Here is a 27,733-nt window from a genome sequence, read left to right as displayed (position 1 = left end):
GAACTGCGGTGAGCTTCCGACCTTTCCGCCACCAATACTCAACACATCCCATATCAAGCCCCCCAAGCTCGTTGAGTGATTTGATTCGTTCTAAGATGATATAAAGACTTCCGTCCGAGAGCCGTAGACGATTACTATAGCTAGTTACAGATAGGGGCACCAGTACCAGCACAAATCTTGAACAAGAACGCACCGAAACTAAGCCTGCTGCTGTTGACCAAATATTCCTTAGCTTAAACTCGAATGCATAAAGCGCCTCGGAAACATGCCTGATATCAACTTGTTGATCCATCAGATTTGCACCCTCCAAACCTACAGGCTGCTCGAGACCTCTCGTCCTGGTGGGCCTTTCCTCGATCAGAAATAGAAAGATGGAGAGTCATAAGCTCTGGATCTTGGCGCGGAGGACGAAGGCACGGAAGATGTGGGGATCGCATGTTACAAATATCGGTGTGCCCGCACTCCAGTGACCAGCAGTGTGAAGCTCGTTAAGCAATTCTTTGTCTTCTTGAGTCAGGAAACTAGCTTCCATCTTGTGTTTGAAGAAGTTTCTTGACCTCTTCACCAAACATTCTCCGCGTCGCCTTTGGAGGACGGAAAAGGTCTGACTCATTCCTTCCATATCGTTTTGAGGGTTTCCGTTCTGGTGATCTTGGAGCTGGTCCAAGGGTTTTCTGTTTCGTGTTGCCCATCTTCGTGGTTTCTTGCTTCGTTGAATACTTCATCGTGCTTGGTTGGTTCTTGTGAACACGGGCAGAATTGGGAGAGAAGCGATGAATATGGCATGAGTTGTGTCTTTCGAGAAAGGAAAGAAATCGAGGAATGAAAAACGCTTGCCTTCTTTAGATCCCTGAGGTGCGGTGGTCAGAGTCGAGATGGACCGTAGATTGACTTTCGCCATAACTGCCGCTTTAACTTACGGTTCACGAATTAGTTCGCATCTTAACCCAAATATATCTTCCCCTCTCCTCCTCCCCTCGCTTCCAAATCTCCAATCTTCATTAGCATTTGATCAAATAGGAAACAAACCCCAAATCTAGCAACCAAAATGGGCTCGGAACTCCAAAGCACCAGCAAAAGCACCGACTCAACGGTGACTTCTCCTCAAACACTCGCAGAACTATAGGAAGACGCGAACCTCGGGTACAAAATTCATGTGCTACTTTATGATTTGAGGAATATAAAATCCAATCCGGAGTCTGAGGAGAGGACTTTGCAAACGACGCATGAACTGTATATCAGCGCCCCGTATTTCAGGGATGAGGAAGCAGAGAAAATAAGCAAAGCTACTGTGTCACTTCCACCACCAACCACGGACCTTGGCGATGAAGAAGAAAGCTGAAAACAAAAACGAGGGCCCGAAAAGAGAGCGAAGATGAGAGAATCGACGATCGAAGACGGGATCGAGGAAAGCTCGACGGTTTTTTATGAGGGCGGCGAGTGGTGATGCAAGGCCTTATGGACGGCATGACATAACACCCACCTATGAGAGGGTTTTGGGAGTTGAAAAGAGTGAGCTGGATGATGAGAGGTTCTTGGGGAGGTTGCGGAGATCTGGGATTGGGGAAACAGAGGACAGCCTGGCAGGTGGGGAAGGAGAAGGAAAGAGAAGTCGCTATGGATGCTGAAGTTGGACACACCGGTGAGACCATGATAGTCGGAGCAGGAGATACGACTATGAGGGTCACTCGACGCAGGTTCTGGGACGGTTGGTGAGGAATATCTGAAAATTACGCCATTGAATTAATGATCGCTAAAACAGGGTATGCCAATCTATGCATGCAACAAAGGAGAATCCCCACCGAAATGATACAAGACTTCCATTAAAATTTACAGGAGAACAAGGGCGAATATTAACGAGCAAACCCCCATTAATCCACTTCCCACCTTCACGCTGCTTGCTGCACTCTTGCCAGTCGAGCCACTCGCCGGCACGATCGTCTTTGTAACACCTCCTGCCTGGGTCTGCGTGGCTCCGGAACCGGATCCGGTATCCGTCGTGGCAGCTGCCGTGGACTGAGTAGTAGAAGTCTTTGATACTGTGCTGGAAGTGACAGGGGTCCCCGCGGCAAAGGTTAAGCCCCAAGTGTTTGACACGGTAGCAGGCAGTGCACTGACCCACACATCAATGACACACTCGACGGCCATCTTCTGATCCGTCCATTTGGAGCCCGACTTCGAGGGTGCAAGATTTAGGAGGTAGGTGGATGTGACACTACCCGCTGTCCATGCGATGTACCCAAGATAAACGTCAGAGTTGTCGTTGATGGCTGTGTTTTGGGCACAAAAGTCGATGAAGCACTGAATTACAAGTCAGTATCTGTGGCTGGAATAGAGATTTGACGTGCTTACAGAATCAGAGGCACCAGCACCGGTCTCACTGACGATCGCTTGCCGCTTGTTCTTTCGGAGCCACGCGGCAACGGGTACGAATGTGTCCTTGACATTGTCCATCACGCACTCAATGTGATTGCCCGAGTTATCGATATCGAGATATTTGTGCAGATCGAAGATGATGTTGTCCGTTGACAGATCTGGGTTCGTGACCGTGGCCATTGCCGCACCCCAACCACTGCTGATGAAAGTGCCAGCGCTGGAGAAGTTCAGTCCAGGCAGGAGGATTGTATGGGAGACCAGTTCGGCTTTGCGGATTGCGTTCACGGCTGCTTGACAGCTGGCGGCCCAGGTGTCGATGACGAGATCGTGCGGTTCATTCATCAGTTCGAACATGACAAATGAATTGTTGGCATATTTGGTGGCCAGTTGTGTCCACAGGTCTGCGAATTGAAGGTCTGTTGGTCCTCCCTGCCCGATGATGTCTCCATTCCACCGCGCAAAGTTGTGGATATCGATCATACAGTACGCGCCTGTCTTGAGACAAGCCTGCATCAGCAGATCGTAATTCGCAAGGTTCTTCTTGTCGAGGGGTCCGATAACACCGTTGGTGAGGTATTGCCACGAGACAGCTGCATCGAGTCAGATAAAGGAGATTCCAGCGGGTCGTCGAAGACCTACGCAGACGGAAAATGTTCATTTCATCGTCCTTGACAAAATGTGACATTTGGCCGGCTCCATCTCCACCGCCCAGACTCGCAATCGGCGGTATAATAATTTTCGTGAGTGGACAATCTCCCTGCGCATGCGGTCAGCTACTTCATCCTAATGTTGTGGAGTGTAGAACGGCGGAAACGTACAGTGATTGCGCACCCAAACTCGAATCCTGCAATGTTCATGCCCTGCGCAAAGGTCAGCTCACGTGACAAAAACAAAGATCCATCGCACGAACATAGAGTTGGGTCTTCCCAAACACCGCCTGAACTCCCCCCAAGATTAAAAGCGACGAAAGAAACTTCATAATGAATGCTGTATAAACGAGTGTTCAACAATCAAGAGTTGTTGGAAGGAGAAGGAGAAACGAGCTGTCGAATTATTTAAGGGTATATTAGTACTCATTACGCTTGCCAGCCCCTTGTCCGCTCAGCCTCGCCAAGCGGGTTGGCGGCTAACCCAGTTGGGCTGCCGTGCCTGCCAAGCTGCCAATCAGGCCGCTTTCTGGTGCAGGCGAGCAGGCGAGCAGGCGAGCCAGAGCAACGAGCCACGCCTTCAGCTTTCCAGCCCGAGTGGGATCGCCGAGTCCGTGGGGCCAGTTCAAGACAGTGTGGGAATCGTTTGGGAACACGAGAGTCGATCACGAGAGGGAGAGATTACGACTCGTACGAGCTCTTGGAAGGCATTCGAATCTCTTCTCCCCACGGGAATACTGTACTGTTGTAATGTGTGATCTTGCAATTTTGAACCGCATGAACTTTTGAATGCCCAGATGAAATGAGCGCGGGCCTGCTTGGCTGTGTGGCACGGCAGGTTTTTTTCAGGAGGTGTTGGGGTTTCGAGCGCCTCTCCCCTTCATTCGCTCGCCTTCAAGCCACAATGCAACTAAATCACAGATCAGCAAGGTTTCGGGGGCCCGCCCACGCAACCAGTGCGCAAGCGAGAAACCTTGCCATTGAGAAGAGCGCATCTTGGAACGGCCGAGATCATGTGGGTGCACGTGACAAATACAAGCTTGAAATTTTGGGGGATGAAAGGGGACGAAGATACGAAGAGGCAAATCAATCCGATGACGAAAACCTATTCGTGGATTCTTGGCGGCACTCGCGCCGCAGGATGTCTCGCGGTCTCTGCGGAGTCTGCTCAGAGCCCAGGCACCAAGTGGGGCGGCTTGGCCACGTGATAGGCTGGAGACGAAGGATTTTTGTTGATCCTTCCATTTCCGCCCACCCCAACACATGAGAAAGCCCCACGATTCCCTCACTCGAGTGCCGCCAACTCCTTTGAATAATCGATAGATCCTGTCACCTGTGAGACAGCCTCATCAGCTTACCGTCTGCAGACGATTCTCACGATGCACGCCTTCCTCCCAGTTCACCTCCCCTGGTTCATCAGCGTGCACGCGTGCGGGATCGCCATTCTTGGCCTCTACTTCCTCTTCAAGGCCCCTCCTCCAGGCAAAGCAGCAGGCCATACGCCTCAACTTGGCATCGCGAGCATTGCCATCGGCCTCGCATACCTCTTTACGTCGTACATGCCAATCGAGGAGAACCAATGGCTGTATGCGGCTGTGCCTGTTCGTTTGATTCTCGGTGCCCTTCTCATCCTCAGGACAGTGGTTGGAAGTGGATTGTCATCGGCGGAGAAGAGGAGCTTGTTGAATCTGGGCCTGTATGATGGATTCGGCGCAGTGGTTTTGGGGCTTTGGTTGGGTAAATGGGATGGGAGACTTCCGGTGGCATCGTCGTAGGAGCTTAGAGTCAGGCAAGGAGTCGCCAAGGGAGATGGCCGTTGACTTGCTCCGATAAGATGCCTTCCTTTGGAAGGGACTTGGAGGTTGTGAAAGGAAGCTGATGTCCGGAATTGGGTTTGCAGGATTTTGTGGAGGCTGATTGCGGCTGGAGAGCCCCTCTTTGACTCAGGCAGTTCTGGGCATTGCTCGTGAAGCCGAAGACTCTGCTCGTAATAGGATCTCCCCTCTTTCTACCGTTGAGCAGGTCAATTGAAGCTGCGACGTGGGAAGAGAGCAGGAAACCTTCAATATTGTGAATTGAGTTTGATATCACGTGAGCTCGGACCGCCTTCCAGTTTGGGCAAATTCTGCCAGCTCCACTTGCTTCAAGAATGACGAAACCTCAGCCGCGAACCCCTTTCACCAACTGAGGATTCAAATTCAGATGTCTCAAGCCCACTCATTGAGTCGCAAGACTTGCCCCAAGCGATAAGCACGATGGCAAATCGAGTATTGAAACCTTTTCTAGGAATACCCCCAAGCTCACACTGACACCATCAGATTTCATTTCGAGTCCACGGTGAAGTCCAAGGTTCGAACATTTGTGATACTAACCGAAACTCAAACTAACTATTCCAGGTGTTGGCTTTCGGTACTTTCAACATCGATACTATGGACAAGACCCATAACTGATGAACTCCGCCAGATATTTCACCCGCAAGAAAGCTACTTCATACGGCCTGACAGGATGGGTGAGAAATGTTCCAAACAACAAAGTGTGTCGGCCTTTCACAAGAGGTTTCATATTTCTAATCTTCGAGACAGGTTGAAGGCGAAGTCCAGGGCGAGGAAGATGTGCTGCAGAACTTTTTGAAGGACATCGGCCAGGGACCGCGCCACGCTCATGTGGTCAAGCTGGAGAAATCGGAGATCGAGGTTCAGGAAGAAGAGGCGGCGTTTGAAGTCAGACATTAAGTGAGCGGTGATATTATTTCTGTTTTGTTTGCCTGTTCTAAAGCTATCTCGAAGAGCCTTTCCTCACTGCCGAAGTGTCGCCCGTTTTGAGTGACTGGATATTTACATGCGTAGCAAGATAAGACTCGGCCTCAAGAGTCGATGAATATAGCTGTAGTGAGCCAAAGCCTCAGTTGCCAGCATATGGCGGCGCTGAGTCCTCCACTACTAATGCGGCAAAGGACGTATTCAGTTCTACTTCTCTCCCCTAGTCATACCTCAATGGTACCACCAATTAACCAGCAGTCTCTTCTCCATCCTCATTCGGCGTCTCATAGCCGACATAAGTCCAAGCGAAACAAGTACACCGCCATGCAAGCCTCTTCTTCTCTCCCTCTGGCTATCCTTCCCCAGAACATCGTAATCGTTTCTCCGTGCGCTTGCCTCGAGGTGCTGCTGATCGCTGCTGAAACTTGCTGTTCTCATCACAATATCGCTCTCACTCTCGGTCCTCCATTCTCTCTCACTCTGCTCCTATCTTTTCTGCGCATCCATACCGTCGGTCCTGAATACGGTTACAAGCGTTGGTAGACACAGTTCTTGCCGAATAAATGAAGGTTGGTGACCTGGAGGTTGAGTTCTGGGAATGTCGCATGAGGATGTGATGTAGAGGTATTGGTCCATGTTCCATTTCTCACGAGCGACTCGGCGTGGTCGCATTTGCCTGCGTCAGGATGCGCCAGCTAAAGTGGTTGAGATCGAAATCGGCAAGCAGGCGCTGCCCGTGCGAATAAGCACCGGACAGACGATGATAGGAGCGGATCGGCTCCAGGCTCTTCATCACCATCTTATCCGTTCCTTTTTTTTCTTTATGTCGAAGTGTCGAGACCAGGAATTGGCCTACTTTTGAGAAGGGAATGGGCTCGTAGAGAAAGAATTTGGAGGCTGCAGTCTTTATTCCATCTGTGTTGTGACGTCAGCGTCACATGACTTGGCCCTAGCGTGGCACCCTGTACTTAGCTCGAGCTCCCCGTTATCTCTATAGACGTTTACATACACACCCAACAGAGCTGATTGCCTTCAGGTCTTCCGCTCCGGGTCGTGATACCCTGCTAGCTGGTCAGTGCTTGAGTTGGGAGCGGAGCAGGAAACATACCAATGCCATATAATTTTGCTCTGGCCTCGAAACTAGGGGTGGATAATTATATATAATCCCCACCCCATTATGGTATAATTATAAATAAAGCTCTTGACCCCATTATGCGTTATTTTATGTGGGTCCAATGGAGGTTTCGAATTGGACCAATCACAGGGCTAGAAATTAATGCACGTGAGACCCACTTCTCCCACTTGCAGAATATGGGTGGGAGAAGAATAAAAGTATAACTTTAGTCCTGAAAGCATGCCATGTGACCTGTCATTTGCATTAAAAAATCCATAAATTACATATAAAATTATGCATATAATAAAGCTGACCCCATTATATATAAAATACAGCTGACCCCGTTATATATAATATAATTATGTAAAAAAATTCCACCCCTACTCGAAACTTTCACAGCTGCGTCCCATCTGTTGATCCCAGGCAATGGCCGGTCCTCCCAGGTACCTACGATAGAGCAGCGGAAACAACGCGAATTGCGCAAATCAAAAACACTTACCCGATTGAGAAGTCCAGCACGCATCCTATGGTAAGCAAGATCATGAACAGGCACACGAGAAACCTGGGAAAGCTCAACCGCGGAAGGTGGAGATGATGCGTGATTGTAAATTTTGGATGCGGGGGAGGTGGAAGGTCACGAGTTTGTGAGAGTAGTTAAACCGGTCTTGAAAATAAGATCAACTATTCAAAATTTCCGAGTAAAAGTCAACGAGCCACCTGAAAGGAAGAAGATGGTGGTCAATTTATATCAAAAGAATCAGGCATGCAGCACTCAGCCCAGGAGTCAGCCTCAAAAGCAGCTATACTTTAAGTGGAAAGGCACTTCGCCACAACTCAATATCACAAATCACCACTATCCTCCTCCAACGAGTACACCTCAATCTCCGCAACCATCGTCCTCGCCGGAATCGTAACACAAATCGGAAAGCCGCCATAATCCGGCTCCTCATCCGGCATGATACAGAATTTCCCACTACGCGTCTCATCACCATTCAGCCTCCTCCCCGTTGTCAACTTACCTGTCTCAGGATCAACGATCTTCTCTGTGAAGCTCAAGATACCTGTAAATGTCGACTTTGGTGATAGATTTTTGAATAGGGCTTGGAAGCCCCATCCGATCAGCAAGAATTTGGCGTCACCGAGGTGGATCAGCATCCCAGAACCTGCACCGGGTTTGCCGAAGACGAAGGAACGCTCGATTGTGACTTCGAAGTCGCCGAAGCGGGCAATGGTCGATGGAGAAGGGTCACGTCCGTCTTCGAGGAGTTCGTCGAAGAAGAAACCGACTGAGGAGCCCGGGTTTCTGTGAGCTTCGAGAACGATGTTCTTGACGCTAGCTAGAAGTCCGTAATGCCTGGCAAATGGATTGGTCTCTGGTTTCAAGGTATCGATGCCGAATGGGGAGGTACCGATTGCCTGGTAGCTCCCAAAAGCCTTCCAGATTCTGCGAGCGCCGTATTCGTCTCGTCGTTGTTCCGGGATAAAGAGCGGTTGATCCAAGTGGCGATATTTGACACAAGATGAGCTGTAGTCGTTAAGATAGATGTCTGGGGCGATGAAATCGAGTGATGGAGCAAATGCTCTCCAGATATCAAGGACGTTGCTGACTCCGCCGCCAGATGGATAGTCTCCCGGTGCACCACCACCTCCGGCGACGACGGGGAAAGCATTATCCCCATCGTCACCGACGTAGTTTTGCCACACGTTCGTGTAAAGAGGGAGAGCATACTCTTTCTTCCCAGCGGCAGCTACTTTTTCCACATAGATCGCGTAATGATAGGCCATGAAGAGCTCATCTGTCTGTTGACTCTTGCCAAACACGACTTCCCAGGAGCCAGAACTCTTTGCAAGAGTCTTAAACACCTGGAGATTCCGTTTGAGATCGGCATGCAGCGTGTCCCATTTAGTTGATAGATGCTGAATGAAAGGGGTAGGGACAGGTTCCGAGAAACGCCTGTTGGCAGTTGAGCTACCGTCTCTCGAGTCGCCGAGCAGTCCGATTTCATTCTCGACTTGCACCATAATGACCGTGGAATAAGCTTCATCAGCCTCTTTAACGTGACGCATCAAGGCAGAGAATGCTTTGATATCTGCTTTGAGAACTTCTTCGTGGAAGATGGATACAACGTCGCAAGTCTCTAAAAGACCGCCGGCTTTGCGAAGATGAGCTCTAGGGAAGCGCTTCACATCCTTCTTGATCCACGAAGGAGCATATGTTGAAATACCTACGATCGTTAAAGACTTAAAATGTCGGTTGCAGAGAACGACGCACCATTTTTGAATGATCCAAACCAGAGCAGGACGAGATGTAGTCCATGCTTCCGCGCACCAAGTATAACCTGATCAAGTTCAGTGAAATCAAAGTGACCTTCGGTAGGCTCGATATCCTCCCAAGTCACGCAACCAAGGACAGTGTTGATATTGGTATCAACTAGCTTCTGCCACACAGTGTCCATGTATGCTGCCGAAGTCATGGAGGAGTTTTGCAACTCAGCCCCAAGGATGAGAAAAGGCTTTCCATTGACGATGAGCTGCTGCGAGTTTGCAGTCTTCTCGAGGCGAGGAATTGATTTATTTTCTGAAGCCATAGAGGATGATGTGAGAGGATAAGTGGTTCTCATGTTGTAGCTTTGAGGGTTGCAAGACGGGGAAGTTTTGTCGTAAGAACTTCGTACGAAGCTTGACCTTGCATCAAGATCAGGCCGTGCTGATATATTCTACTTCAAGCCGTCCTTGCTGACAGTCTCGGAGCACATTCGTGTCACTTTGGATCCACAGTCGTTGGAGATTATCACTTGGCGGGGTACCCTTTTTTCAGGCCGGGAATGGAGTGTTTTGATTGGTACTCATGCCGGGCGGCAAGAGAATAGTGGATTTGGTGGGGCAGAGCCTGGCAAGTGGCGGCCCGTCATTCTCGGACCGAGAGGGAAAATGACTCGTGAATGAGAACCTCAGCTTCGGAAATAAATTGGGCGACTAAGAACCTGAAAGTCAGAGGTGGGGAAGAGGCGAAGAACTGTCGGGTCCGGGAATGGCCACAGATAATTGGGACAGGGCCCGGCACTAGCTCCACATCTCAAAACCTGGGGCCCCATGGTGCAATTCTGGCTTGGATAGGGGTGTCGGCTTGTTGACCAGATTCGATCCTTAGGAATGTATATATATCCTCGCAATTCCCGGGCAGAAAAGTTTCTAAGTCCAAGAAATTGGAACCTTTCAGGCACTCTTCTGAACTTCTCAAGACCTTTAATTCTAGCCCTGCTTGGAAGAAATCCGTATCTACCGACACCATGGAGAAAACACCGGCAGAAGACTCTGTCGGCCGAACCTACCGAGAGGACTCAGATGGCCTCGCGTACAGCTACGAACATGTCGCCGGGCTTGACGTACCAGCCGTCACCTGGTGGAAGGACCCTGGTCTTCGAAAGCTCTACATCATGATGCCAGTTCTGTTCCTCGGGTCCACAATCAATGGGTACGACGGAAGTCTTCTCAATGGCCTCCAGACCATGGTCCCATGGCAGACCTGTAAGTAAGACTGCAGCTTGATATGTTCCGTAACTGACGGGAACATGACAGACTTCGATAATCCCAGCGGATCCAGACTTGGTCTCTTCACTGCGATTCAGAATATTGGTGGGATTTGTGCGTTGGGCTTCAGTAGCTATGCCGCAGATATCTTCGGCCGACGAATCGGCGTTTGCCTTGGACTTTTGATTGTGTTTTTGGGCACTATTCTCCAAGGTCAGTAGAACAATATCAAAGTGATAAATAAGTGGTAACACTAACCTGTTTTGCTCACCAGTTGTACCAACCAAAGATCACGAGGGAATGTTCATCGGTGGCAGATTCTTGGTAGGGTTGGGGTAAGTCCGAAGCGCTTGGAAGAGATAAAGTGACTAATCGTTGATAGCTCGAACCTTGCACAAGGTTCTGCACCGTTGCTCATCATGGAGCTTGCCCATCCGCAACACCGAGGTAAACTAACAACAATGTAAGTGAACGAGATCAACTTTTATGGATATGTGCTCACAATGCTGGTTAGGTACAACACATTATGGGTACAGTCGCCCTTTTTCCGCACACATTGGAGGTGATCAAGTTTGCTGACCTTGCACAGTATGTTGGTGCCATCATTGCTGCTTGGACAGTTTTCGGTACTGTGAAATACACTTCGGATGCTGCGTGGCGGATCCCTGTTGGAATGCAAGCCGCCATGCCAGTCATCCAGTTCGCCTTGATATTCTGTCTACCAGAGAGTCCTCGATGGCTTCTCTCAAAGGATCGTCCTGACGAAGCGCTGGCTGTCTTGATCAAAGTAAGTAAATTCTCCGGACACTCGGACAGAGTTGACTCGGCCAGTACCATGCAAATGGAGACTCGACCAACCATTTCGTCCAATCCGAGTTTCATGAAATTCAAGAAACAATCCGCCTAGAGAAGCTCAATTCAAAACATGGGTGGACAGTCTTCCTGAAGACTCCTGGCAATCGCAAAAGGCTGCTCTTGATCGCCCTGACCTCATTCTTCTCGCAATGCTCTGGCAATGGCCTAGCCTCGTATTACCTCCACGACATACTGAACTCAGTTGGGATCACTGGGTCCTACGACCAGTCACTCATCAATGGTGGACTCCAGATCTGGTCATTCCTTGTCGCGATATTCTTCTCGCTCTTCGTTGATAAGATTGGACGCAGAATGCTTTTCATGATTGCTGCCGTGGGGATGTTGATCTCGTTCACCATTCTGACCGCTTGTTCGGCCGTCTATGCTCAGTCTGGGAACAACAGTGCTGGAAGCGCTGTGATTGCGATGATCTTCCTCTTCTATGGAGTGGCTGGTTTCGCGTGGCCGGGATTGACCGTTGCTTATTGTGCGGAGATCCTACCGTTCAATATCAGAGCGAAAGGTCTTGCCATCAACTTCGCATTAACTGCGACGGCGTCTGTCTTCAATCAATATGGTGAGTCTCTAGATTGCCAACAGAGACTGAATACTCACTAGTGATGTAGTGAACCCCATCGGCCTTCAGCACCTTGCTTGGAAATTCTATTTCGTGTATATTGTCATCCTCATAATCGAGTGTTTGTGTATTTGGTTCCTGTTCGTCGAGACCAGGGGCCCGACTTTGGAGGAGATCGCACGGCTTTTTGATGGAGCAAGTGCAAACGTATCTGGAAAGCAGGTCCTGGACAAAAAGTCGGAATTGGCTAGATCTGCCCAGATTCAGCATACTGAGGAACTATGATTGGATGACGAATGTCAAGTGGGTAGTAGAGAACGTAGAAGACAATGGATTTGTTGATGATTGTTACATTGTAACATATGGCGCCCGAATAATGCTTTCCGTGACACGGCTTCGCTCGAGAAGTCTCTCGTCTTCGACTGGACCAATAGGAAGTGTTGACGGCGAGGGCATCGTGGGCGAATCTTTCTCGTCCAAAGCCAGTGCATGCTGCAGCAAAAACTTGACCATCCACTTATCAAAGCGATGTGTGTCACTCTGAGCCGTCCGCAGGCAAGCCTCTTGAAAATCTATCAACCGTTTCATCTAATAGACCACAATTAGTTTGGAGGGCTGAACATCATTCTTTTCGAACTGACCATGATATCGACGCTGGGCCAGATCTCTCTCAACTTGACCAAGAACTCGAAATTTGACTCCAGGCGATGCCTTGCCATTGGAAGCTCGTGATCATCGCCAAGAAGTAGTGTATGTAAAAGAACCGAGGATGAAACAACGGTCATATGTCCAACAATGTTGTACAGGGCTTCTGCTCCGCCGTGTTGATCGGAGGTGCGGATGAGCTCACAGTATTCTGTAGCATGATGCTTGCAGCGCTGAGCAAACACCCTCGTGTTGGAGGTCGGCGGTCGGCGCTGGTCGAGATATTGATAGTATAGAAGAGTGCAATAGTGGTGGTAGCCCAGATGCAATGCCACAAATGTCCTTCCGATCCCTCGCCCAACATGAAAGTCGAGATTCTCGATGGTGTAGACCATTGCTGGTGGCAACTCGTACTCGAACTTGGCTAACTGCTCCGCCAATGACAGCACTCTTGACTCAATGGAATTTTCGTCCCAGTGTGTTTGATCAACCAATTCATGGTTCAGATCCTGAATATGACCAAAGATTTCGACCAAGGAAATCATGTGGCTCCAAATCCCAGGTTGCCAATTGTTCATATCTTTAGCATTATGTGGACCACCTGTCACATTGAGCTGCGAAAACATGACTTCGTCCATAGGGAGTCGAGGGACTAGTCCACCATTATGGAAATGTCTCGGCAGCCCCAGCCCAGCGCTGGCCCACCGATCAATCAGGTAGAGACTCCACCAAACCCGGCGCTTCACTTCTCGTGAGACTTCATCGTCGACTGGATCCTCTTTGGATAGTTGTAATAGTTGAGCCATACGGTTGGCAATTGCTCCAGGTGTTAGCCAAACGTTCTATCTTATGAGGGCCAACTTACCAAAATAGAGGGATTCGGAATCAGGATTCGACTCAGCGAGGCAGACATTACCCACCAGGATGAATGCCTGCACATTCTCGAGACAGATTGCTTCTAAGTTAGTCTGAACGAATTCCCTCGCCTGATTCGCGAAAGCATGCCCTTGGCTTCGAAGTTCCAGGTTCGAAGAGAATCGGGCGGAAAGCCCCGCGATTCCGAACAGAACACCATGGTGCAGTGTCCCATTCTGAGCTGCCTGTCTGAAAGAAGGTTCATGAAACAATGAATGTGGCTTGTCGTGGATATAACAAATATAGAGATCTATAAGCTCTTCGACTACCTTAGCCGGCGGTAGGGAACTGGACTGGTTCGATGGGACATTTTGCGGTGAAGGGAAAAGGGCCACGGTCGACGCTTCGCGCTGTAAGCTTGAACATTGCAGCCCGCGCTTCTTGCATTGCTCGCAGGCAGTTCCTACAGCGGCTTTGTCACATTTCCGCTTGCCTGATCTGCATTGTAGGCATGCTGAGCCCAGCTTCATGATGTTGGGAGGATGGGATGTCGTTGTGTTGGAAGTGGGAAATGGCGGGGGTTTTAGCAGGGGTCTGGAGCCCGCCAACAGCTTTCTAGCGGGCGATGCCCCTGAAACTCTCGCTTAAAGTGAAAGATAGGGGCTAAATGTGAACGTTGGAGTGCTGGCTTTCTTTAGAGGACAGAGACCGGGTGAAGCTTTCTCAGTGCAATGAGTATTGAGGTCTTCAAATGATCCATGGAATTACTTTTATATTTACGTATCTGGCGCAAGTGCGCTCCCGAAGTGAGTATTGTGCTCTATCCGAACAGGAGTGACAGCGGGAGAAGAGAGAGAGTGAGAGCCTCGCGAGTCTCCAGATTGCACCGTTTTTGCTGTTCCTGGTCTTCGACTTTGATGAAGCTGCTGGAGGCGGCTGAGTTGAACAAGTCCTCCGCTGAGGTGGAACCAACACCAACTGCACTAGCGATGTCAGCACCGAAGAAGTTACCAGGGGGTCCAAGAACAGGGACACCAGTAGCAGGACCCTGAATACCCATAGGTCCCGTGGTTTGAGTGATGTCACAGACCCCTCCGTTGCCAGCGATATAACCTGTGCAGTGCGTCGAAGCCCGTCCTCTCGTGGCAACGTAGAGAGAGACGTAGATTTTGTGGTCTCTGCGGCGAGACCGCCCTTCCTGCTTTGATGAAACCCCAAATTTGCTGTCTGTTGCTGGTGACTTTGGTGCCGTCGTCTTTGACTTGTTCGTGGCGCCCAGAATTGGACTCGGACTTCTTGCCCAGGACGGAATTTCTAGGGAGTTGCCTGGGAACGGCAGGCTTAACTTGTTCAGGAGGTTTGACCTTGTTGCCCAAGTGCCCCTGTGGATGCGCATTCTCGAGCTTCTGTGCCGTGGTGTTATGCCTTTGGGCTCGGGATCAACGCCTTCGACTTCCTCGCCTGGCCCTAACAGCACGTCAATTTTGCACCTCGATACTTCAAAGAGGTGAACAAGAACAAACCACAGTGTGAACCAGTTTATCTTGTCAATAGGTTCTCCTCTCTGCGCAGCCGCCCAGGTCTTAGGGTTGCTCTCGAGCCCGTCCAGGCAGCGGCTTTCCGCCTTGAACTCCGGGACGCGCCCTTCGAGCCCTGCGCGCTCCCGCATCTTTGTGTATTGCTCGTTGTAAATCATTGTGGATGATGACTTGGAGTTGTTGTCTGTGGGCTGTGGTGGTTTGGATGGGTGCGTTGTGTGGAGGGTTTGTGTTGCTGAAGTTGAGCCCGCAAAAGACAGATCGCGATCGTGATATCTGTTCCTTCGTTAGCACAAACAAGGCAGGAACAGTGAATCCCGGCGGCCTGTGCTAAGGTTGAGCAGTGAGGTTAGTTCGAAGTTGAATCACGCGAGATTCGAGAGCGCGGAAGAGAAGACTGAGAAATGGCAAGCTGTAAAAGAAGGCGTTAATACAACGCTGCTCCATGTCGGCCGATCCATCTCATCGGCTACCTTTCTTGGTATGCATACCTGTCTTATTTCGCCGATTCCGCCATCCTTTGACAAATGGTAATTCGGAAGCTTTCGAAATATGGAGACGAGCTGACTGGCTAGCGGAGCGAAAATCTCACCTCGGTGAACATATTGCCACGATTGAAACTATCACCATGTGTACGTCTGACAAGTATTACGGACGGGCTTACCCGCGAGGCAATGAGCTGAGAAATATGATTACTAGAGTTCCGAAATGGGGAAAGAAGTTTTCAAGCGCAAGTTATAAAGGGCAGTGGTTCTGGAAAGCCTGTGCGGAAAAATGGAGGAAAACTGAGCGAACACTAGCAAGGCGAGGAGTACAAGAGATTACCTCAAACAAGAGCACGGTAAGTAGAGAGCACTACATTTTCATCTCATGGGTCAATCGCACGCCTTGAGAAGGGAGACTGTTAAGTTAGATCACATGACGGATCGGTCTTGGCGTTCAACCCGTCGAAAAATTTACCAACAACGGTTTGGAAGCACTTGTACTAACCGGAAACAGATTTTCAATTCCAAATTCCAAATTCCCCAGCACGACTACTTCAGATCCATTTAATCGCCTGTTCTACAAACGTACTCGACTCGGTTCGAAATATCCTAGGTCCGCTTACCCCGCACTCCACACTGTCAATTGGCTGGCTAGTCCACTCGGCAGATCCACCCTTGTTGAAGCCTTTCTATATTTGGTACGGGATACCCATATCTGCTAGTAGGTCTGGGATTCGTGCGCCTCGAAGAAGGCGGAAGCAATGCGCGATATTCGGAAGAATATGCGGAATAAGTGCGCAAGTCGTCCCCGCAGGGGAGGTTACACAGTTACTTGCTGGGTCATGCTTTCAGGATGCACAACATATCTCGACCTTTCCCTTGCTTCAGTTGTTCTTTCTGATTTCTCTATTGACCGTCAAGCCATTCGTCGATAAGAACTGACCAAGTCACCAGAAACTTGACGGCAGGAGTTTGACACTGTTGAAAGGACACCAAAATGGATACCAATATTTCAATCGAGCCTCAAGGCTCACAGTACGACTATATTGTCTGCGGGTGAGAGATCCTACCTCATTGTTAGTTGAGCTTCATCTCACTAAAAGCAGTGGAGGTACCTCGGGTTCCGTCCTGGCAGCGCGTCTGGCGGAGGACCCAAATACTTCTGTCCTGGTTATTGAAGCCGGACAACACAACTCACTTCTTGAGAATACAATTATGGCAGGAGGATGGTGGGTTAAACTCTGAAAGTCTCTCATATCGTGCCTGATCATTGTAGGTCCCAAAATTTCGACACTGAAGCAGACTGGAACATTGTCACCGAACCGAGTCCAGGTGCCAACGGGAGACAGGTCAAAGTCAGTCGTGGAAAGTTTCTTGGTGGGTCAAGTGGTGTCAATGGCACACTCTGCATCAGAGGAACCAAGCAAGACTACGATGATTGGAATATCACGGGATGGAGTGGAGAGGAAGTATTTGGGTACATGAAGAAGGTCGGCCTACCTGGTTTGGGTTCAGAGTTGAAAGCTAATTCTGATGCAGGCTGAGAACTTTCATACGAAGAAGTGGTTTAAGCAGGATGAACCTTCACACGGCTACAATGGATTACTGGACAATGAACCACATGATCTGGTATGTTAAGCTCAACATTATGAAGTGTCCATTCTAACCAATGTCCAGGCCCCAATCTCAGATTTAGTCATGGAATCATTCCAATCCCAAGGCTTGCCTCTACACCACGATATGTTCAGCTCTGGCGAAAGTCCACATGGTTGTGGCCATGTTCCTCGAACAGTGTACAAAGGCGATCGAACCACAGCTGCCAACTACTTAGTGAACAAAGGCTCCAACCTTTCAGTCAAGACGGATACAACTGTTGACAAGGTGATCCTTGAAGGTGAAGGACCTGAACTGCGAGCTACTGGTGTGAAAATCATCGAGAAGGACGGAACAGTAAGAGAACTCAAGGCGAAGAAGGAGGTCATTGTCAGCGGTGGCGCTTACTGCTCCCCAACCATTCTTTTGAGATCTGGAATTGGCGCAAAGTCACAGCTTGCGGCCCATGGAATCCAATGCAAAGTTGATCTTCCCGGTGTTGGAGAGAATCTTATGGATCATTTGGTAAGTGGGTAATTTCATCCTGGAAGCTCAGACTGACATTGTCTTCAGATTGTTTTCATCTTCTACTCAACTACCAAGCCCGACCTTACAAACGACTATCTTCTCTACAAACCCAACGCCCTTGGTGAAGCCTACCGACAGTGGAAAGAAGAAAAGCGAGGTCCGCTCTCAACCTTCCCATTCGGAGCCTTCGCGTACGCTCGCCTCGACGAACACTTGAAGGACGAGCCACTGTGGAAGTCTGCTCCTCGGAAAGAAGGCCGCGATCCCATGGGCCTCACCTCCTCCCAACCCAATATCGAATTCTGGAACACCGAATGCTACGGTGGCCCTAAACAATACACCGACTACCCAGACGGAGAGAACACTCATGCTTTCTCGATCGTTACAGAGCTGTTTGCGCCGAAATCGAGAGGCTCCGTCACACTCAAGTCTGCTGACCCAAAGGATAATCCGGTTGTGAATCATAATTATCTATCAAATGAACTTGATGTTCTGGTTTTGAGCGAGGCTTGTAGATTCGGGAATGAGATTATTACGATGGGGAAGGGCACAGCGGATATTGTGGAGGGAAGCTGGCCCAAGACTTTGACGCATCACAAATATACGAAGAGGGAAGACTGGGTTTCATATGTTAAGGATAATGCAACGACTTGTAAGTCCACCTTGATCATTTTGCAAATCTTTCAGGAACTGACAGATTTCAGGCTACCACCCAGCAGGAACCTGTAAGATGGGCTCAAACGAAGACCCCATGGCTGTTCTCGACGCAGAATTGCGAGTCAGAGGTGTGAAAGGACTCCGGGTTGCAGACACAAGTGTTATGCCGTTGCTCAACCAGGGCCACACTCAGATGCCAGCTTACGCCATTGGTGAGAAGGCTGCGGATCTCATCAAGGGCGTGTTTTTGAACCTGAACGGTGAAACTTCTGGGGATATCAAGAGGAACGAGAATGATGCAACAACGTCTGTGAATGGGAATGGGACTTTGAGCTTGAATTAGAATGGGTTAGGAGGGCTTGCCAGGCACATTTCCAGGCCGCTTTGTACATATGAAATCCATCGATTTATCTCATCCAGTTAAAGTCAGGCCTCTTCTCACTATCTGCTACTAGGCCCAGCACCCCTAGTAGCTATTTCATCGCATTGCTCCCTCCAATCACCTCATCAAACCTCTCGGCCTCGCCTCGTCCCCTACTGCCCATGCCCCTTAGCCTTCACCTCACCACTCACAATCCTCTCTCTCAGCGATATTCCCTCCCTCAACTCAGAATATTTATTCACCGGGTGACTCTTCTCAAACCTGTAAATGAGCCCATCTTTGCCTTGCTTTACTTTCAGTATTCCGTGTTGTATTTCGCTCTCCACGCACTTGTTCACTTCGTCCAGATCAAATTCCCTTCCGCCGATGGAGCGGCTGAAGAGGGAGAGGAGTTCCTCCCAGGTGAAGGGGTTGCCGGATGCGCGGAGGTCGGCGGTTGTTTCACCGCTGGCGGGAAAGGTGGTTTTGATGTTTATTGACATTTTGTAAGGTTGGGATTGTGGATATCGGTAACTGGAAGTAGAGTCCTGGGTCAGCTTGTTGCCTTTAGTTCTTTTTGTTTGTTTAAGTGAGAGGGGATAAATAGGTTGAGGACTGAAGGGGCGATATAAATACTTAGCAAGTGGCGTCTTCGGTTGGTTTCCGCATGATGATTCAAGCCTTTGGATTATTCAAAGCCACACATTCAGGTTGAAACCATTGAATGGACTCAATGTTTCTTGTGCAATCACCCTGTTTATTTTGGAGCAAAAAGTATTTCGAGAAACATTATTCAAAGCTTCGGCTTGACAAGGATAATTTGGAATTACGAACAGTCTATAAGTCCGTCTACTTGTTCCAATCTGACTTTTGCCCATCTCCAATTATATCTATCAGAAGGCCAGATTATACCGCCGCTGGCCATATGAGGAGATACAACAATAACCCTTTGAATCGGCTAACAGGAGGGATGTGGGACGCACTCTGGGGTGCTAGCTCCGCTAGTAGGGATTATCTAGACCGTATTAGTAGAGCAAGGATTGATTCGTGGTGGACTGTCAGTGGGCAGAATGCGTTCAAGGAAGTGCATTTGGGTCACCGGAGCGCGATCGACGTAATCTGTTGAGAATGTACAGGAGAGGCCACCGCACTATGGGGGACCATACTATGAGTCCAGGTGGTGAACGGGAGGACAGGAGATGAGGGAATATAAGTGTCAGCGCGACGTCTGTATAAGTTTCCTAGTAAGAAGAGAGATCAAACGGCCTGAGATGTATCACTTAATCTTAATGCTTGAGCTGTTGATATGAGATGAGGAATGAACTCGGCTCTGTGAGAACGACGGACTGGCGATGACGCTTCTGAAATCTAACGCTGAACACTGATCTGAGTGATGACCAAGGGGGACGTTTATTTGACAAAGACCTTGGAGCGTCACTGTGGACACGACTTTTGCTCGTGGTAGAGTTGAAAGTCGCCCTCAGTCGAAAAAGGGGGCGGGGTCTGCAAGCGAACGCTGACTAATCTCGCGTCAGCCCTTCACCAGCTTCACCGCCTTGGCAAAACGAAAAGTAGCCCAAAATTTCAATCTCAACCCTCCAACCCAAACATCAATACAACTCACAATGCCTAAACAAAAGACGCCCAAAGGCGCTGCTGCTGCTGCAGCCTCTGAGGAGATCACCGACCCTCGATTCACGAACTTCACAACCGATCCCCGCTTCCGCCTCCCCTCGAAAAAGCACACCCGGACAAAAATTGACAAGCGGTTCTCGCGCATGCTGAAGGATGAAGATTTCTCCAATTCTGCGAAAGTTGACCGGTATGGACGTAAACTAAGCAGTGGTGGGAAGAAGAAGGCGTTGGAGAGGTTATATGTGCCGGATGAGGAGGGAAAGGAGGAGCAGGATGGAGATGTCGAGGTGGAGGATGATGAGGTTGTGGAGAAGGAATTGGCGCGTGCGGAGGGATATGATCCCGCACGTGGTGGAGGGTTCTCCTCCTCGGAAGATGAAGACGAGGAAGGGGACGAAGATGGAGGCGTCGAGCTTGAGGAAGCTGAAGAGGTAGAATTTCCGGATATGCAGGTTGAACAAGCGGGCGTGGAGATGGGCGATATTTCGTCGAGATTTGCGGTCGTCAACCTGGATTGGGATAACATCAAATCGACAGATCTTATGGCTGTCTTCTCGAGCTTCGTTCGGCCTGGAGGGAAGATACACAAGATCTCGATATACCCTAGTGAATTTGGCAAAGAGAGAATGGAGCGTGAGGAACTGGAGGGGCCACCAAAAGATATATTCGCACGCAAGCAAGAAGAAGAATTTCCAGAGCCAGATTCGGAAGACGATAGCGAGGACGATGAAGAGTTGGATGAGAAAATCAAGAAGGACTTGCAGAAGGAGGATGGAGGCGAAGATTTCGACAGCGCAGCATTACGGCAATACCAACTTGAGCGATTACGATATTACTACGCAGTCGTAGTCTGTTCCGACGAGCAAACAGCACAAAATATCTACGAGTCAACAGATGGCACCGAATACCTCTCGTCAGCCAACTTCTTCGATCTACGCTTCATCCCAGACGGCACAGAATTCGACGACAAGCCGAGAGACGAATGCGATGCCGTCCCCGCAGGCTACAAACCCACGGAATTTGTCACCGATGCCCTACAACACTCAAAGGTCAAGCTGACATGGGACATGGACCCCGAGGAAGCTACACGGAAAGACGCCATCAAGCGTGCATTCAGCGGTTCACGAGCAGAAATCGGGGAGAACGACCTCCGTGCATACCTTGGCAGCGATTCTGAAGACGACGAGGAACCGGAAGCAGTGGAAGAGGAAACTCCACAATTGAGCAAGAAAGAGTTGGCTAGGCAGAAGATGCGTGCAGCTCTCGGCCTCTCCGATGAACCTGTCAAGCCTTCGAAGAAGACCAAGGGACCGATAGGAGATATGGAAATTACATTCGCCGCTGGCCTCTCCTCAAACGACAAAGGTAAAGGAAGTGTGTTTGAGAACGAGCCCTTCAAGGAAGAAACAACTGCCGAAGCATATATCCGGAAAGAAAAAGAGCGCAAGGCACGAAGAAAAGAAAAGGCAAAAGCCAAGCGCGAAGGTCGCGATCCCTCTGCTGAAGCCGACGAAGCAGATCCTGCAGAGAATGAAAAGGAAGATTTGGGCTTCGATGACCCATTCTTCGCCACGGACGAGGTTATCAAGGAGAAAGCTTCGAAATCGCTTCGAAAAGAAGAAAGACTGAAGAAGAGGGAAGCCAAAGCCAAAGAAGCAGCAGCCCGCGCCTCGCAACGCGCAGAACTCGAACTCCTCATGGTCGACAACAGCACCGAAACGCCTTCTCACCTGGAGCATTTCGACATTAATGAAATTGCCCGCGCTGAAAAAGCTAGGAGAAAGAAGGGGAAGAAGAAGGATATTGTGGAGGGAGGCAAGAGAGGGGGTTTGCAGGAAGGCTTTGAGATCGATGTTGGGGATGAGCGATTTAAGAATTTATACGAGAGCCATGAGTTTGCGATTGATCCGAGTAATCCCAAGTTTAAGGGGACGGAAGGGATGAAGAGGTTGCTTGAGGAGGGGAGGAGGAAGCGGGGTGTGGAAGGGGATAATGAGGTTGAACTTGTCGAGAAAAAGAAGAGTAAGAAGCGCAAAGTTGATAAGGAGGGGGAGGGAGAGGAGTTGAGTGGACTGGTGGAGATGGTTAAGAAGAAGGCTAAGAGGTAGAGGGTGTACCAATAGTGCCGTAGAATGCAATGCCTTTATACGAAGCTCAATGTTCTCACCTGTCGTGGTATATTCAAATCTCGACAAAATCCAAGTCCTTCTGTCGACAATTAGAATGTCCCAGAAGTCTTAAATTATACAACCACCAGAACCTCTATTATTGTCCCAGATAAGCACGAGTAATCAAGCCTCCCAAACCTCAATGTCCTAGCCCCATCTCGTCAAATATCCATTGCACTCCGCTTAATACACCACATCTCCCTAGAATAATTATCTAATCTTCCCCCACTTTCAAAATATTAACTTCTCAACATCTCGCCTAAATCACGAATAATCGTCCCAAAATTCAATATTATCGAATTTTAAAAACCAACGCTTTTATTTTGGCCCGATTTGCTAAACTATAATACATCGATCAATGTCCCCGGTCGCCTGGACAATGAGAGATATGCACCTCCCTCCACTCTCCCTCGAATAATGAGCCCTCCCCTTCCCTGATATCCTCTCCCCAATCAACCACCCCGTCCTCGAACAATGCCAACTTAGGTGAGGAAAGAAGTATCCTCAACGGGTAAGGAGCGATTCCCGTCATGAGAGACATCATCGTAGTCCGCCTCCACGCTCAAAATAGCTCCATCGCCATCCTCCCTTAAGAAGCCAAACAGATTCGCTAGCTCTCTTAGCCCTAGTACCTTTCCTCCCCTCCTACAGCCCTCGCCTTCTTCGTCGTCGTCTTCCTTGATAGCCTTTTCAAGGTTAGTCAACTTGTGGAGTTGCATGGTCAAAAGACGCATGTCGACGGAATTCTTGACCACGATGCGTGTCATATAAGTGTGTTTATTCTGGCCGATACGGAAGATACGGCCGAATGCCTGCTGTTCAACGGCGTGGTTCCACCAGAGGTCAAGGGAGATACAGCGGTTAGCCCAGGGGAAGTTAAGACTATTAACTATTAGTACCGAGAAGTCAGGGCATTAGCGAGAGAGAAAGGAGACATACCCAAGACCACCACATTTGAGTCCAGCAATCAAGATCTTGATGTTCTTATCGTCTCTAAAACGATGTATAACCTTAGTACGGTCTTCTAGGACTCGATCGCCAGTGAGATAAAGGAAGGGCCAGTTTTCGGAGTGGCAAATGCGGCCTACGATTCTGGCGAGCTGTCGGAATTGGACGTAGATAACAACCTGGTCCTCTTATTAACAAGTGTGGAAAGAATAGCTAGAAGGGATGAAATGTAAGATTACCTTGTCAAAGGGAGCCTCAGTAAATCCCCTCAAAAGCAACGCCTTAAGCACAGTCGTCTTCGCACTTGCCGTTAATGGGAAGTCCTCCGGGAAATTATCACTCATCTCTAGCCACTCAGAATGATACGTATGCGGCTCAAACCCACTAGCATCCTTTCCCTTCGTACCCTTATGCGTCTCCCTATACTTCCTAGACTTGCTAGGAGTACCGGTATGCGAGCTAGAGGAATTGGAGGGGTCTTGGTTTTCGGATGGAGGGTGGACAGGTGTAATATTATCGAAGAGGCGATCGCAGGACGGGCAGGAGAGGTAGTCATCGGCAATACCGGAGGCGGCGGTGTGGATATAGGACTCAATACAGTCTTTGCAGAAGATGTGTCCGCACTATCCAAGAGTTAGTTGCTATGAAAAGTAGGGGAGCAAGAGAAAATACTCACATCCGTTTTCATAGCCTCTACCGGCATATCCGCACACATGCTGCAAGTAACCCTCTTAAAAAGCTCCTTCTCACTGAGCGTTTTTAGCGCCCCCTGCATACTAAACTGATACCCAAAATCCCCTTGTCCAAACGGCAATTCCTCAAAATCCTCACTAATACCCATCTCACCAATATTGTCTTCCTTACCCCTCTCCGCAGCCTTTCTCCTAAGCTCAGCGTCCTCAACCCAGACCTTGCATTGCTCGTAGAACGGGCGATTGGGATTGGAATTGGAATTGGAATCACGTCTGAGGCGAGAGAGGCGAGATTTTAGCTCGGCGACATCTTCGAGGGTCCACGATTCTTTAATAGTTCGTTCAAGCATAAAGGGGTGGGAAGTGCATTGGCGGAGGCGCAGGAGCTGAACCATAAAGATGGAGTAATTACGACGGGCCTCGCCGTGCCTAAAGAATGCATTTAGGTTGGCGCGAAAGCGGTTTTCGGTCTGCGTTTATTATTAGGTCAAAGTCCAATGTCCTGTTTGAATCTAAAGGGAACATTTAAACTCACGATTCGGTAAATCAGTTGCTCTTCAGGCGAGAACTGGATATACTGGATCTCCGGATGTGGAGGAGGGAGCGTAATAATCGGACGGTTGAGAATAGTGGTTTTCATCGTACGACGCATCATGGTATAGGAGAGCAAGGTGCTAATACGGTTGTATGAATCAGCCGCATTAGGATCACAGAAGTACTTCTGGAAAGTTTGCCAGTCCATGCTATAGTTTGCCTTGAGGAAGCGGAGGTAGGGGAATAGCCTTTACTAATTAGTACAACCAGTTATCCAAAGTCGAACCAGGGTTAAGCGAAAGAGGGAGGGGGAAAGGGGAAAGGGAAGAGAGGCTTACTCTTCAAGCCGATTCAGTAATGGCGTACCAGTTAAGCACCACCGATAAACGCTCTTGAGGTTCTGGCAAGCCAGGGAGGTTCTGGCCGAATTATTCTTAATAGCTTGCGCTTCATCAAGTATAACCCGGTACCAATTAACCAGATGCAAATCGCCTAACTTATGCATTGCACTCTTCCGCCAATCCTTATACCCAATAACAGCAATTTTTTCTCTGCTTTCCTTATCCGGAAATGGGAACTGCTTCATTACTTCAGAGTAAGAAGTAATAACAATATCAAGGTCTTCGAGCACTTCTATAGGAATATGAGCAGAGGATTTGTATCGCATGATTTTCGGGAAAGTATTATGCTTAGCGTGGATCCGAATTTCGTCAAGCCATTGGTCAATTACAGTAGCAGGAACTACTATAAGGGTTGCCTTGACTTTGCGCTTAATGTCCTCGGGTCCTGGGGGGTTTCCCACCATGCAAGCTAATGTCTGAACGGTTTTGCCGAGACTATTTAAATCAGGCCCAAATTTAATAGAAAGGACAAAGGAAAACGGACTTACCCCATACTATCAGCCAAAAGTCCCCATGCGGTGGTTGAGAGCTCAACTCCCTCTGTACCATCTACTGCGCACCAAGTAATTAATAATAATAAAGGGCACTTGTTATCCCTTTAATTATCCACTTGCCATCCTGTGCCTTAACCTGTGCATACCCAAAACTGCGACTCGCCTCCTTTAACGCCTTCTTATCATTCTTAATACTCTTCGCATTCGCCTTACTACCATCACCAGTCGGAACATTCGCAAATAGTATCTGGAACTGACTTTCCTTGGTTCTGGTAAGCATCGGAGCTTCGGGCTCAATATTGAATATAGGGTTCTGTAAACGATCGGAAATCGGGTCATTAGTCATAAGGTCCTCCAGCATCATTTGACCGATATTATCGATTCCGGAATGGTGGCTAAAGTTGCCAGAGCGGAGGAGCGATTCGCCATTCTTAACTGTGCCTTTCTTGCCCTTCTTGGATACAGAAGCTTTTTCCTTTCCTTTACCTTTGGCAATTGCAGGCTTGCTGCAAGAAGTGAAACCACTGTTACGGCCTTTCTTCCTTTGGGTCTTGCTACGCTCCTTTTGACGACGACGAGACTCTTCGGTATACTCTCTTGCGTTCTTGGCACGTTTCTTACGTGGCTTGCCGGACTTAGTGAGTTCTGGCTCACCGGGGCCATCGAGGCCATCGCCATTGAGCTCTTGCTGTAGCATCTTCATCATAGTATTGTCCTCGCTGCTATCTCCATCGCCATCGCCATCGCCATCGCCGAAGTTCTTAGCCATTTCATCGTCCTCTAATACATCGCTATTGCAACGAGGTCTGTTTCTCCGATGCCTGTTCACAATATCCTCCCTGGACTCCTGAACGAAGAGACTATCTTCCTCGGCTTCCTCAACAGCGTCTCGTTGCATGGCAGCAGCCCTTAATCGCGTTTTCATTTGAAGAGTCTTCTCTAACTTGAAGAGTTCCATGCGTTCATTCGGCGTAATTTTGCTTGCTTTCTCCTTCCTGGAAAGAGAAGTATAAAGACTCTTGAGCGTCTCATACTCATCATCGCTTGCAAAATCATCGTACATCCAAGAATGGTCTTCATCTGTATCTCTCATTGCAGCATCGACTTCTTGTGGATCATCGCGTTGATAATTAGCCTGTCTCGGAGATTCGAGGACGAAACCGCGCGAGGCAGAGGCCGAGGCAGAGGCAGAAGACTCGGCTTCATTCTGAAATGGATTGGGAGTGCGAGAACGGGAGCCAAAGATGCTAGTACTGCGGTTAGAGGTATTATTATTTTGTATGTCCTTCCATAGTACCCGCTGGGCGTCCATGATTTTTTTAAAGTCCGTAGGCTGCTTGGCTAGCTTCTTGAGTATAGCTGGAGCCTGATCAACGTCTATAGGCTCTAGCTTGACGTAGTTACCATTATTATGAGATCTTGGTTGGAATTGACTCCATTTGGCTTGTGCCTCGGGAGATGCGCGGTCAGCGGTAATAATCGTAAAGTCGTTTTCATTATCTCCGTCAATAGTGAGGGGGTCGAATTCTGGCGGCATGGTGAGGATGAGAGGTGATCAGGCGCTACAATGAAGAAGATGGGACGGCAAGTTCGAAGATCGGAAGTGATGTCAAAGAAGATCCGACGCATCGAGATCCGACGGTTTGTTGATGTCAATGTAATTGTGTCCTGAGCTGAATGTCCGAGTCAGATGTTGGACATTCAAATGTGGACAATTGAATGTGAAAGAATTTTCGCAAGGTTGAAGGAACAATCAAAAGTGCTTTGATGTGAATGAAAGATTAAGATGGGGTGGAGTATCATGAAGTAGAGGAAGGGAGAATGTTGAGGACGAAGAGGAATTGAAGAGGAGTGGAAGGTAAGTGGAAGAGGTGATGTTAATGTCCGCAAGCCTTTCGGAACCAAGTCAATGATTAGACGATTGTTCACAAGGTATGTGGAACAATAGAAGTGCAATGGGAGTTGTGTTGTGCGGGAAGGTAGAAATTTGGGTGTTGGTGTTGAAGGGATGAAGAGGTGTGGGTGGGAGGAAGGAGGTCCTTAAATATTGGACGGATCACTTGATGATGTCGTCCCTTATTAATTCGCAGCCCGAAAGCTGAAGATGAAGTTGTTCTCGCCGACCGAAAATAGAAGACACCTTCAGTGGAAAACAGATAAGAAAAAGGTGTAGTGATTTAAAAAGCAAAGATGGGACGGATAACATACCCGCCTAAAGCTGAGCTGCGACTTGTGCTTGTGAAAGTCGCTGCTGCTGCTGAGGATATGCAGCAGGAGCATCAGACGGGAGGGAGGCGAAGAAAGGATTCTAACCATCTGATGTCGGAGATTCAAGGTGTT

At 49.0% G+C, this 27,733-nt stretch overlaps 9 protein-coding genes across 9 annotated transcripts; 4 read left to right on the top strand and 5 right to left on the bottom strand.

Annotated features, from left to right (window-relative positions):
* Nucleotides 1-1,469: 1,469 nt before the first annotated feature.
* On the bottom strand, nt 1,470-3,403 carry K444DRAFT_608936 (glycoside hydrolase family 5 protein). The gene is made up of 5 exons (XM_024879480.1): nt 3,287-3,403; nt 3,195-3,236; nt 3,016-3,133; nt 2,353-2,966; nt 1,470-2,301 (listed from the first exon to the last, which is right to left on the bottom strand). Exons 1-5 carry the CDS (start codon nt 3,353-3,355, stop codon nt 1,831-1,833), a joined length of 1,314 nt encoding a protein of 437 aa, XP_024741482.1. The 5' UTR covers nt 3,356-3,403; the 3' UTR covers nt 1,470-1,830.
* Nucleotides 3,404-4,300: 897 nt separating this feature from the next.
* K444DRAFT_608935 (uncharacterized protein) lies at nt 4,301-5,080 on the top strand. Its single transcript, XM_024879479.1, has one exon. It carries the CDS (start codon nt 4,403-4,405, stop codon nt 4,796-4,798), a length of 396 nt encoding a protein of 131 aa, XP_024741481.1. The 5' UTR covers nt 4,301-4,402; the 3' UTR covers nt 4,799-5,080.
* Nucleotides 5,081-7,736: 2,656 nt separating this feature from the next.
* K444DRAFT_625825 (glycoside hydrolase family 35 protein) lies at nt 7,737-9,484 on the bottom strand (the record flags this gene model as incomplete). The annotated part of the gene is made up of 2 exons (XM_024882572.1): nt 7,737-9,121; nt 9,169-9,484. The coding sequence occupies 2 exons, from the start codon at nt 9,482-9,484 to the stop codon at nt 7,737-7,739; spliced, it is 1,701 nt and encodes a 566-aa protein (XP_024741480.1).
* Nucleotides 9,485-10,186: 702 nt separating this feature from the next.
* On the top strand, nt 10,187-12,144 carry K444DRAFT_520748 (general substrate transporter; the record flags this gene model as incomplete). The annotated part of the gene is made up of 8 exons (XM_024874070.1): nt 10,187-10,424; nt 10,476-10,640; nt 10,702-10,762; nt 10,810-10,890; nt 10,942-10,957; nt 11,017-11,214; nt 11,259-11,859; nt 11,909-12,144. The coding sequence occupies 8 exons, from the start codon at nt 10,187-10,189 to the stop codon at nt 12,142-12,144; spliced, it is 1,596 nt and encodes a 531-aa protein (XP_024741479.1).
* An 87-nt stretch (nt 12,145-12,231) lies between these two features.
* K444DRAFT_491415 (uncharacterized protein) lies at nt 12,232-13,544 on the bottom strand (the record flags this gene model as incomplete). Its single annotated transcript, XM_024873208.1, has 3 exons — nt 12,232-12,447; nt 12,501-13,324; nt 13,370-13,544. Coding segments are annotated over 3 exons (1,215 nt in total), but the record flags the coding sequence as incomplete, so codon positions are not given.
* Nucleotides 13,545-14,104: 560 nt separating this feature from the next.
* Nucleotides 14,105-15,175, bottom strand: K444DRAFT_608932 (uncharacterized protein). Its single transcript, XM_024879478.1, has 2 exons — nt 14,883-15,175; nt 14,105-14,826 (listed from the first exon to the last, which is right to left on the bottom strand). The coding sequence occupies exon 2, from the start codon at nt 14,753-14,755 to the stop codon at nt 14,180-14,182; it is 576 nt and encodes a 191-aa protein (XP_024741477.1). The 5' UTR covers nt 14,756-14,826; nt 14,883-15,175; the 3' UTR covers nt 14,105-14,179.
* Nucleotides 15,176-16,249: 1,074 nt separating this feature from the next.
* K444DRAFT_650723 (GMC oxidoreductase) lies at nt 16,250-18,590 on the top strand. Its single transcript, XM_024885654.1, has 7 exons — nt 16,250-16,438; nt 16,489-16,611; nt 16,659-16,872; nt 16,922-17,011; nt 17,060-17,500; nt 17,549-18,155; nt 18,208-18,590. The coding sequence occupies exons 1-7, from the start codon at nt 16,380-16,382 to the stop codon at nt 18,501-18,503; spliced, it is 1,830 nt and encodes a 609-aa protein (XP_024741476.1). The 5' UTR covers nt 16,250-16,379; the 3' UTR covers nt 18,504-18,590.
* Nucleotides 18,591-20,121: 1,531 nt separating this feature from the next.
* On the top strand, nt 20,122-22,413 carry K444DRAFT_608930 (uncharacterized protein). Its single transcript, XM_024879477.1, has one exon. It carries the CDS (start codon nt 20,147-20,149, stop codon nt 22,262-22,264), a length of 2,118 nt encoding a protein of 705 aa, XP_024741475.1. The 5' UTR covers nt 20,122-20,146; the 3' UTR covers nt 22,265-22,413.
* A 90-nt stretch (nt 22,414-22,503) lies between these two features.
* Nucleotides 22,504-26,486, bottom strand: K444DRAFT_650721 (uncharacterized protein; the record flags this gene model as incomplete). Its single annotated transcript, XM_024885653.1, has 7 exons — nt 22,504-23,206; nt 23,264-23,451; nt 23,512-23,895; nt 23,949-24,434; nt 24,500-24,746; nt 24,837-25,334; nt 25,510-26,486. The coding sequence occupies 7 exons, from the start codon at nt 26,484-26,486 to the stop codon at nt 22,807-22,809; spliced, it is 3,180 nt and encodes a 1,059-aa protein (XP_024741474.1). The 3' UTR covers nt 22,504-22,806.
* Nucleotides 26,487-27,733: the final 1,247 nt, after the last annotated feature.

This window comes from Hyaloscypha bicolor (genome assembly GCF_002865645.1).
Source record: "Hyaloscypha bicolor E unplaced genomic scaffold K444scaffold_19, whole genome shotgun sequence".
Lineage (NCBI taxonomy): Eukaryota > Fungi > Ascomycota > Leotiomycetes > Helotiales > Hyaloscyphaceae > Hyaloscypha > Hyaloscypha bicolor.
This window is presented reverse-complemented; position numbering and strand designations above follow the sequence as displayed.

Excerpts from the sequence above, each read along its gene's own strand:
- K444DRAFT_608936 (XM_024879480.1), bottom strand. The coding sequence starts at position 3,355 with ATGAAGTTTCTTTCGTCGCTTTTAATCTTGGGGGGAGTTCAGGCGGTG. Across the intron at positions 3,134-3,194 it reads AGTTTGGGTGCGCAATCACT|GGAGATTGTCCACTCACGAA; the intron begins GTACGTTTCCGC and ends CCGCATGCGCAG. Across the intron at positions 2,967-3,015 it reads AATGAACATTTTCCGTCTGC|CTGTCTCGTGGCAATACCTC; the intron begins GTAGGTCTTCGA and ends GACTCGATGCAG.
- K444DRAFT_650723 (XM_024885654.1), top strand. The coding sequence starts at position 16,380 with ATGGATACCAATATTTCAATCGAGCCTCAAGGCTCACAGTACGACTAT. Across the intron at positions 16,439-16,488 it reads TACGACTATATTGTCTGCGG|TGGAGGTACCTCGGGTTCCG; the intron begins GTGAGAGATCCT and ends CACTAAAAGCAG. Across the intron at positions 16,873-16,921 it reads TATTTGGGTACATGAAGAAG|GCTGAGAACTTTCATACGAA; the intron begins GTCGGCCTACCT and ends ATTCTGATGCAG.
- K444DRAFT_608930 (XM_024879477.1), top strand. The coding sequence starts at position 20,147 with ATGCCTAAACAAAAGACGCCCAAAGGCGCTGCTGCTGCTGCAGCCTCT.
- K444DRAFT_608935 (XM_024879479.1), top strand. The coding sequence starts at position 4,403 with ATGCACGCCTTCCTCCCAGTTCACCTCCCCTGGTTCATCAGCGTGCAC.
- K444DRAFT_608932 (XM_024879478.1), bottom strand. The coding sequence starts at position 14,755 with ATGCGCATCCACAGGGGCACTTGGGCAACAAGGTCAAACCTCCTGAAC.